Source organism: Eptesicus fuscus, chromosome 14 (assembly GCF_027574615.1).
Source record: "Eptesicus fuscus isolate TK198812 chromosome 14, DD_ASM_mEF_20220401, whole genome shotgun sequence".
NCBI classification, from domain to species: domain Eukaryota; kingdom Metazoa; phylum Chordata; class Mammalia; order Chiroptera; family Vespertilionidae; genus Eptesicus; species Eptesicus fuscus.
This window is the reverse complement of record NC_072486.1, coordinates 52,729,408-52,739,011: the sequence shown is the minus strand read 5'-3', so window position 1 is coordinate 52,739,011 and position 9,604 is coordinate 52,729,408. Positions and strand designations below refer to the sequence as shown.

General features: G+C 43.3%; 1 protein-coding gene across 1 annotated transcript in view; it reads left to right on the top strand.

Moving 5' to 3' along the window:
• AGK (acylglycerol kinase) overlaps positions 1–9,604 on the top strand; it is a 76,844-nt gene continuing 67,240 nt past the window's right edge. Inside the window, exons 1-2 of the mRNA XM_008150526.3 lie at positions 1–392; positions 3,894–4,008. Coding sequence (XP_008148748.2) covers positions 3,908–4,008 — 101 coding nt within the window. The 5' untranslated portion in view covers positions 1–392; positions 3,894–3,907. The remainder of the gene's footprint in view (positions 393–3,893; positions 4,009–9,604) is intronic.

Sequence of the window (9,604 nt, the reverse complement as noted above, 5' to 3'; positions counted from 1 at the left end):
GGACTGGGCGTGAACGGAGCCCGGACGGCGGGTCGGAGTCGCGCTCGGCCGAGGGGACCCGGCTTCGGGGCCGCGGGTGCGGCGGCGCCCCGAAGGCCCAGCGCCAGTGTCGGGGGGAGGGCTCCGCGCAGATGTCGGGGTCCCCGGTGGTCACGGAGGGAGTCCGCCGGCCGGGGTTCTGGTCCCAGGGCTGTCGCTAGCTAGTGTGACCCTTACTCACTGTCTTCCTTTGGGCTTCAGCGTAGTCGTTTGCAAAATAGGGTGAATAATCTCTGATCGATTGGTTGGTTCATTCATTCCAGGTGCTTTGCTAGGTTCTGTTCGCTAGAGGTGCATGGACCGAACCAGCCTGTGAGGGGTTCACGTCTAGTGAGAGAACCCCCGCCTTACAGGTGAGGAGGTCGAGTACAGTTAGATTTTAGCAATTCTTTGGGGAGAAAAAGCCCAACTCTGCTTTTCAGGCAAGGGGTTTTTATCAGAACATATAACATTTAGACTTTTACTAAGACTGGAGAAGAATTGTGTTGGGTACTTGGAAGGAGTGTACATTGTTAGCTAATATATTGCATATTGGGATGACAATATAAAGGCTTACAGAAAAATATGCAGAGTGCATTCAGAGCCCCATCAGATGTGCTCCTTACAGCCTAATTAGTTAATCAGAACAGGTGGTGTATCCTCATTTATTAATGAGGAAAGTACGGTACATTCGCAGCCCTATCAGATGCGATCCTTACAGCCTGATGAGCTCATTAGAACAGGTGGTTTGTCCTCATTTTACTAATGAGGACGTACGTAGGGGCAGAGGCTACATAACCCACCCAGGCTCTCACTGCCCGTAAGTGACAAAGCCTGGATTGAATCTAGGCCTCGTGGCCCTTGAACAAATGCTCTTTACAATTCCCTGGGCAGCCTCTATGTTTCCACTCTTTTTACAATATACGAATTATTCATTGGGTTATAGATGACCTTTAAACAGACATAGGGACTCTTAGATGCTTTTCGCTCCCTAACCTGGGATGATTTTATCTGCACTCAAACTTGACCTCCTTCATAGCCAAGAGTCCCAAATCTCTACGTTTTACCCTGACAATTTCTCCTAGCTTCAAACTGCTAAGTCCAGACCTTCACTGATCGTTTCTACTTGGATGCCCTACAGGCATCTCAAACTTAGTATGTCCTAAAGTGCACATACTACCAAATGTAAGGATTGAAATCATTATCATCCAATTAGTCACCCAGGTATGATCCTGGTTTGATTCCTTCTCTCTCACCTCTTACAATTAATTGATCACCAAGTGCTGCCAAATTCTATTTTATAAAGCTTTCCCAAATCCATCCTCTACCTCTGTTGCTCCTTCCTTCCTTTTGGTGACTGGAGGTTATGGTAATAACTTCCTACTGGCTCTCTCTAGTTTAAGCTCAACCTTATCCAGTCTAGTTTCCATTCTGCTCCAAAATGATCTTTCTACAGTTCAAATATAATCATATAACTCACTTGCTTAAGTCCCTTCAAGGTTTCATCATCTTCAACATAAAATCCAAAGTCCCTCACATGGATTCAAGGCCCTTCCTGATCTTTTCTGAACCTCCTTTATCTCCCAACCAGTGTTTCTCGAAGTGCCGTGTGGTGTTGACTTCCGTTAGAGACTCCTGTGTACTTGTTAAAAAATAACAGTGACAGCCCAACTAGAACAAATCGGGATCTCAGGGGTAATGCTCAAGCATCTGCATTTTACACAAGTTCTCAGCGTTTTAGCAACCTTTACACTGGCATTAGAGAGGCCTTGTTCAAGATGCTCTCCCATATTTACCCTCTTCTTTATACTGACTACCTATTTGTATTTTCCAGAACATACTTTGGTATTTCTTGTGTCTTTGTGCTCATTAGTCTCTTTAACTCCTTTCTTGGTAACTCCTCCTCATTCTTTGAGACTCAGTGTAATGTCATGCCTTTTGGGAAGACTTCCCTACCATGCACCACTGTGTCACCTCCAGTCTATTATCAGATGTGCCTTTGGGTTCCATTATGAGCTAGCCTGGACTGTGTCCCCAATTCACGGGAAGTTGTGTTTTCTGGGCTAGTCTCATTATTGCTGGTGATAAGGATGTTTCTTGCCTTCGGAGGAATTTTAACCAATGGTGGTGTTAAAGAGAAATATTATTTAGTAACACTTGTTAAAGAATGGTAAGGCAGACGTTACTCAAGGGCTGGGGGGAGAGGCATCTCCCAGGATGTAGAGAACACTGTAATGGGCATCTTGGCGTAGGGGAGGGAGGTCGGACTCAGCTCCCACCACCGAGGATGGGTGGGGGTTGGTAGCCAAGAACCAGGTGGAGGTCAGTGAGTGAAAAATTACTTAGAATATCAGAGATAAGGGATTCTTATTACAATGACTCAACAGAATTCTTGCCAGGGTGGTCAGATACCAACGGTGTTTTTTTGTTTTTGTGCTAAACTGACTTAACAAAATTCTTATTCAAACTGGATTCTGTTAGGACAGAGGGAAGCCAAAGGCTGGGCCTCCTCCTGCAGAGAGCTCAGAGGAGCCTGATTAGAGTTAGGCCAAGAAGAGAGTCTTTGTGGTTAAAGGGAGTAATAAGAGAACTAGAATTTTCATCGAAAGCAGGGGTTTTTTATTCTTAGTTTATTTACCGCATGCACACACAGTCATAAAATTTTTTCTGTTTAAATATTTATCTGTTTAGAAAATAATTTATGTTCATTTTAGAAAACTTAGAAAATACATTGCAATTTAATAAATAAAATGAATGTTACCCATTATCCCACAACTAAGAGCAAACTACTTCAATTTTTTTGTGTTTATTTCTACTGGTATTTTCTCCATTTATATTTGTGCTTGGACATAATTGGGATAATACCAATTATATATGGCTTTTTAGCCTGCTGATTTTACTTAACATTGTGTTTTGATTTTTTTCCACATCAGTAAAAATTCTTAGTGAAGAAAAATTTACTGTAGGGGAGAAAAAAGTTTTACTTGACCCTCATAGGGTCCCAAGCTGGGTCTGTAAATTAACCTGACATACAGATTAACAGGAGAAAAGCATGCACATTTATTTAATGAGTTTTACGTGATACAGGAGCCTTCAAAAGAAATTGAAGACCCAAACAGACAGACCTGAGTATTTTGTGGTAGGCTTGAGGAAGAGTGGGGGATATGAACGCATAGGAATCTGAGGTAGCTGTCCTAAATCAGAAACTTAGCAGGGGCTGCTTGCAAGGATTCTTCTTGGCATCCCTTGTCTTGGGAGAGAAGGATGCTCTTTTCCTCTAGGTAAAGAGAGGGCACCTCTCACAGGGCTTTTTGACCGGTTTCAGGCTAGTTGGTGAGGTAGGGGAGGAGGTCAGAGTGACCTTTCCACTTCTACTGTTTTCTCAGACTCTTTCAGACTCCTGTGGGACCAGGCTGAAACTGGCAGTCTGACATCCCCCAGGGGTCCTGGCACAAAGGCCAGACCGAGGGACCCCACCGGTGCACAAATTCGTACACCAGGCCTCTAGTATACATATAATAGATTGACAAATACTCTCACAGTGACTGTAAGAAGAAAGGAAAAACAAGAAGCCTAGAATTTCCTTCTTATTTTTCTGCCCCTCCTGCCTCCTAAGGTAAAAGTGATCAGAGAAGGAAACAGTGTAGTTTTAGGTGAGAAGAAGTGAAGAAAGAAATTTTAAAAGGTAGGTGGGCAGGTGAGGAGATGAAGACTGTGAGACTAGATGGGAAGAGGCCAGAGAGGCCGCAAGAAGGAAAAGAGCAAGGGAAGGGGGATAGGGAGTGGTTGAACGAATGAAAGACAGATTCGTAGGGACTGCATGCTGACCTTGGATAATCGTGTATATTTTTTCTTTTTCTGCCTCTGTAACCTAGCAAATCAATAGAAGATGACTATGTTCTTTACAAAGCTTCGAAACCATTGGAAGAAAACTGCAGCTGGAATCTGTCTGCTGTCATGGGGAGGCCACTGGCTGTATGAAAAACACTGGTAAATATCTGAGAGCCCCCCTCCCACCCCACCTTCACCTCCCACAGCAAAACTGTCCAAAGGGCCGAAGGTTAAAATGTCATTCAGCTGGGCTTGTCTCTATAAAACATTGTGGTGTAGAAAGAAAAACAGGCATTGAAACCACAAAGACAAAGGCTTCTTGTAACCAGTTCTATAAAATGGAACTATGTGGAGCTACTAGCACTGATATAGATTATAGTCATGAGATGGGAAGGGGAAAAACTTAAGGCCCCGCCTCGAGAGAGAAAAGTCTCCTGCCAGGTCAATAGTAGACAGGGACTGGGACTCAGGCTCCTCGCAGTTTTACTCCTTCAGTTCTTACTATAGCCTCTGGGTCTCTTATCACTCTGGTTGCTGGACAGTTACTGAATCTGCTTCCTCCAACCCCTGCGACTTTCCTCATCTGTCCCTTTAGCCTGGGTTAATTTGAATGAGACAAAGACTTTCAAACCTTTTGTTTAAATAAGGAATTCTGCAGAGCCCCGGTTTTATTAGCCTTCAGGCCTAGAGGGAGGAGAGAGTGCCTGAGCTCCTCTTCTGATTTAATATGGTAATAAGATTTAAATAAATAGAATTTTTACATAAAAATTATGCAGGTTATTAAAAGAACAATTTACAGGCTTTTGGGGGATTAAGGGCTACATCTTAAGTATATAGCAAGTCTCTCTGCGATCCAGGTGTGTTCAGTGACTGCTTATCAAACAGAAGACCGCGCAGCGAGGCTTTGTGATGGTCTCCACATTAGAAAGGAGATCCGCACTGATGCTTTTGTGAACATTCTCGGTTCTCCACGGCAGGGATAATTTTATGATGCAGCACAGGGTCTAGTATTTTGCAGTTGTAGAGAAGATGGAACATTCCCCCCTTTCTTTCTAAGTATCCTCAATGCTAAGCACTTGAATTCCATTAGCTAGTGTATAAAGAACAGGCCTGAGGAGCTTGAAGTTGGTAATAGATAAAAAGGAAAAGGGTGGAGGAAAGCTTTAACAAACGGAATATGAAGCATATGGTGTTTGCCTTTTCCTCCCTTTTCTAACTACGCTGGAGTCCTCAAGGAAAGGCTCTGTTAAAAAACAAAATTCAACTGAATAAATATGAAGATCTAATGAATTCAGAGATTCCGAGTCAGGCAGTAAGCACCCCTTCTAGCAGCTAGAAGGCTGCTCTGAAGGGATGTATGAAGGGGAAGGTTTTGATAGGAAGAAGAGAGGGGCTGGGGAGCTAGTAACAAAATAAAGGATTCATTTTGCTCCAGGATGTTTTTTTGGGAGGGGTAGTGGTGGAAGAGAATGGGAAGGGTTCAATCATGCCTCTTCTATGTATGGGGGATGGAGAAGGCCATGTGACAGTTAACTGGTTCTTGACCAGAAAATTCCTGAGTGATTAAGATTATGTTTCTGGGCAAAGTTGAAACTGCAGTTGGAGCAGGTCTTACGTCTGGATTTGCTATCATGGGCATGAGTGACACCGTTTGGGGCCTGGGGTTTTCTCCTTATCAGCTTCTTATACCTCTGCCACGGTAGGAATTAGGGTTTCCTTTGCAGGAGCACCCAGTGTAGTCCTTGGCAAGCTCCATCAGGGAGAACCTGAGGATTACTGCTGTTTCTTTTACTAGGTGAATGAAGATTTGAGGAAATAACCATGTCCTCTGTTCAGGATGTCTTTTAGAGGTGCCACAGTAATTTCTTGTCAGTGTAGTCCCATTAAGTCTCCAGCATTAAAGGCCTCATTTTTTTTTTTTAAGTACACAGTTCGGTGGTATTAAGTACATTCACAATGTTATGCAGTAAATCTCCAGAATTTGTTCATCTTGCAAAACTGAAACTCTATCCACTGAACAACAACTCCCCATTTCCTCCTCCCCCAGCCCTGGCAACCACCCTCCTACTTTCTGTGTCTGTTAGTTTAACTACTTTATATTCCTCGTATAAATGGGATCACATGATATTTGTCTTTTGTGACTTGCTTATTTTTTTAGTGTAATTTCCTTAATTTTCATCCATGTTGTGGCATATGGCAGACTTTTCCTCTTTTTTTAAGGCTGACTAATATTTGTTATATGTATATACTACATTTTCTTTTTCTTTTTTTTAATTTTTAATTTCTTTATTGGTTATGGTACCACATAATTGTCCTCATCCCCCTATTCCCATCCCAAACCCCTCCCCACATATGCCCCCACCCCCCTGTTGTCCATGACCACTGGTTAGGCCAGTGATGGCGAACCTATGACACGCGTGTCAGCACTGACACACGTAGCCACTGACACGAGGATGAAACATTTGCTGCTCCTGAGGATGAAACATTTGCGAAATAATGTTTTTTCCTCAAAGTGACATACTACCCGAGTTATGCTCAGTTTTTTGGCGAAGTTTGACACACCAAGCTCAAAAGGTTGCCCATCACTGGGTTAGGCTTATATGCATGCATACAAGTCCTTTGGTTGATCTCTCCCCCTTCCCCCCACCCTCCCCTGCCTTCCCTCTGAGGTTTGACAGTCTGATCGATGCTTCCCTGTCACCGTGTCTGTTTTTGTTCTTCAGCTTATGTTGTTCATTATTTCCCTTAGATGCGTGAGATCATGTGATACAAGAAATACACTTATAAGAACCGAAAATGAGACAAGCCATAATGATTATTTGCTGAGAGGCAAATGAATCAGTCTGTAGTGAGTTTCTTTCTGGGCCAACAGTTCTTTTGAGTCCCAATTTCAATGTCGAACATTTCCTTATGTGTACATGTCAGCAATGATATTTCAGTTCTGGGTGGTGGACAAATGGTAGTGATGGAGGTCCGACTGTCTCTGGTTTGGTCCTGGGCATCCTTTAGCGGCGCACAGCTGCTGTCTGCTAGTATGGCAAGGCGTTGTCAGCGTCTTCCATCTCTGAACTGTTTCTCTTCTGTCTTCATGGCTGGAGCAGTCCTGTCAATTTCTCTCTATTGCAGGAATCCACATGGTCTTGGAGTTATTTTCTGAAAATATACGAACATATTCTCGACCAAAAGTTAGTAAAGGAATATTTTCTATAAATTTGACTTGGGATCCTTTTTCTTTTCTTTTCTTTTTTTTTTTTTCCCAAATGATTTTCCTCTGGCTTGTTTTGATACCATGTGTGTTTTTCATAGGTTTCTTGCTGTTAGCATTACAAATTAAACTTAATTTTCTAAAGTAAAAATTTTCTAGATGTAATTTACTTACAGGATATTTCTCCTTACGTGATATTCTTCTACTATCACCCTCTTTTTTTAAAAAATTTAAATATTAGGAGGCTTTTGGGAATTTTATAATGTAGTCTTGATAGCTTTTAGATTTTAATTTTTTGCACTAAAATATGACTGCTTTAAGTTCATTACATGTTATGCAATTTTACCATGAGATGAATTGCCAATCAAAATTTTTGTTAACACTTTAAGAACAGCTTTTGGTACAGTACATTCAGTTTTTCTAGAATATTCGCTTGTTTCAATTAGCCAATTTAAATTACTCTGAAAACTTGACTACTATTCTACTGTCAAACTCAACACTCTAACAGCAATCTTATTTTACCCTGTGTATATTAGTGGAAAGGATTATTTGCCTTCTTGAGTAGACCCTGAACATTCCTGGTTCTAGGCTGGATTTGGATATCAAAAACCCACTTCCCCACGCCATGGCTACAAGTCATCTCAAACAAGTCTTGTTGCAGTGAGAGGGCATCTGCTGTCGGCCAAGTCTCTGTTTGTTATCTGGGTCCCGATTTGAGCTGTGCATGGGAAGCGAAGCAGCCATGGGGGCAGGAGACCTCCCTCAGAAGGGGTGAAGGTTCAGGCGCCTACAAAGTTGAGGGGGGTAAGGGTCTGTGCCCCACCTTTGTTGACCCCCAAGTTCTCTCCTGATGGCCCCTCTGCAACTGTGCCTGTCTTAGGTTGTTCCTTCCCTGAGAAATCTTACCCGTCTCTGGCTAACCAGCCATCATCCGGGGCCAAGCAGGGTGATGTGAGGTTCAATTCTGTCTCCTTGGTATCCTGTGCCCCCATGGCCTCCACGCCCAGCACCTGCCTTGGGATCCCCTCGCCTGCTGGCGAGGCCCTGGCACTGATCACATATCTTGGGGAACCCAGGTTTCTTCTCCAGGGGGGGGGGGCCCAGCTCACCCCACTGGGTGAGAAACAGATCCATGGTACCAGCTATCATGATGCTTCAACCTCGGCATGGACTGAAAGCTCAGGCAACAGCTGTGGGCAACTGGACCACAAGAAGAGGGTCCCTCTTGGCAAAAAGGGCAAGAGGTGCCAATATAGAATGCTCAAGTGCCTTCCCAGGTGGCCCTCTGCACAGTGGAAGGGATTAAATCCTTTCACGTCGTTTTTAAATTGCTGCCAGACATTCAAAGAATTGGTTTGTAAGTTTGTTTGGGATAATTGTACATTATGCTGTTGTAATTCTAAATTATCAAGAGATGTGTTACCTTTGTCTCCAATCACCAAAAAGATGATTTTTTATTGATTCCCAAGGGTGCGATGTACTATTATAGGTAATGGGGCTAATACAAATCTGGGGAAAATTATAATGACATTGTAGAATAATATCATGTAGGGATATTCTTTGCTCTAGGCCATGGCAATTCCATTTCAAACTGGCTGTCAATTTCTTTTTGTATAGACAAGGTCTTAGTTACATTTTCTGCACCTCTCCCAGGAGCAAGTAGTGATAGTCCCTTTCTTTGGTGTCCACGCAAGCCAGAAACCTCTCTTTAATTTCACACACAAAGGAGCAGTGGTTTGATTTTGTGTTGTACAAAGGGGAAGCTGGGTGGCGACCCCAATACTACATTTTCTTTATCCATTCATCTGTTGATGGATATTTGGGTTATTTTAACCTCTTGGCTAGTGTGACTAATGCTAATACAGTGAACTAGGGTATGCAGCTGTGTCTTTGAGATCTTGTTTTCAGTTCTTTCAGGCATCTATCTATATATATAAAAGGCTAACATGCTAAGTGTTCGACAACCTGACTGGTTGCTATGATGCGCACTGGCACTGCGGACCTGGTGCCCACAAGGCAACACTCAGCTTCCCCCAAGTGGGACACAGGCCCCGCCACCACCCTGGAGGGACAGCCCACCAAATTGCAGCCGACACTGCCAAGACCCCATGGTGCAAAATGTGGCCCACAGTCCAGCCTGGAAATGGTCACTGTGGGCTCCGGGTAATAACCTCATGTAGCAATGCCCGGCTTCCTCTCCCTAGCGACGACTAGCCTCCTTGCAGTTTCTTCAGCCCAGGAACACGACTTGCTTTATAGCCAGGTGCAAATATTTCACACTTTAACCAAATGTCTGTGAAGTGTTTTCCTGTGCCTCATCTCATTTGATCCTCACAGAAGTCCTGGAGTTGGTAGATAGGAGACTCGGTGGAATCCTGTTTTCTTTTCATTAGCTGGAAAACGGAGATTTAGAAAGTTTAGAAACTTGACCCGACTGAAAAGAAGTAAGAAATGGTGGACCTTGAAAATGACTTCAGGTTTTCTCACTGCGCAAAATATAGTCAAACACTGCTGTAGTTAAATATTTTACCTTTGTTCTCCCTGCATGAT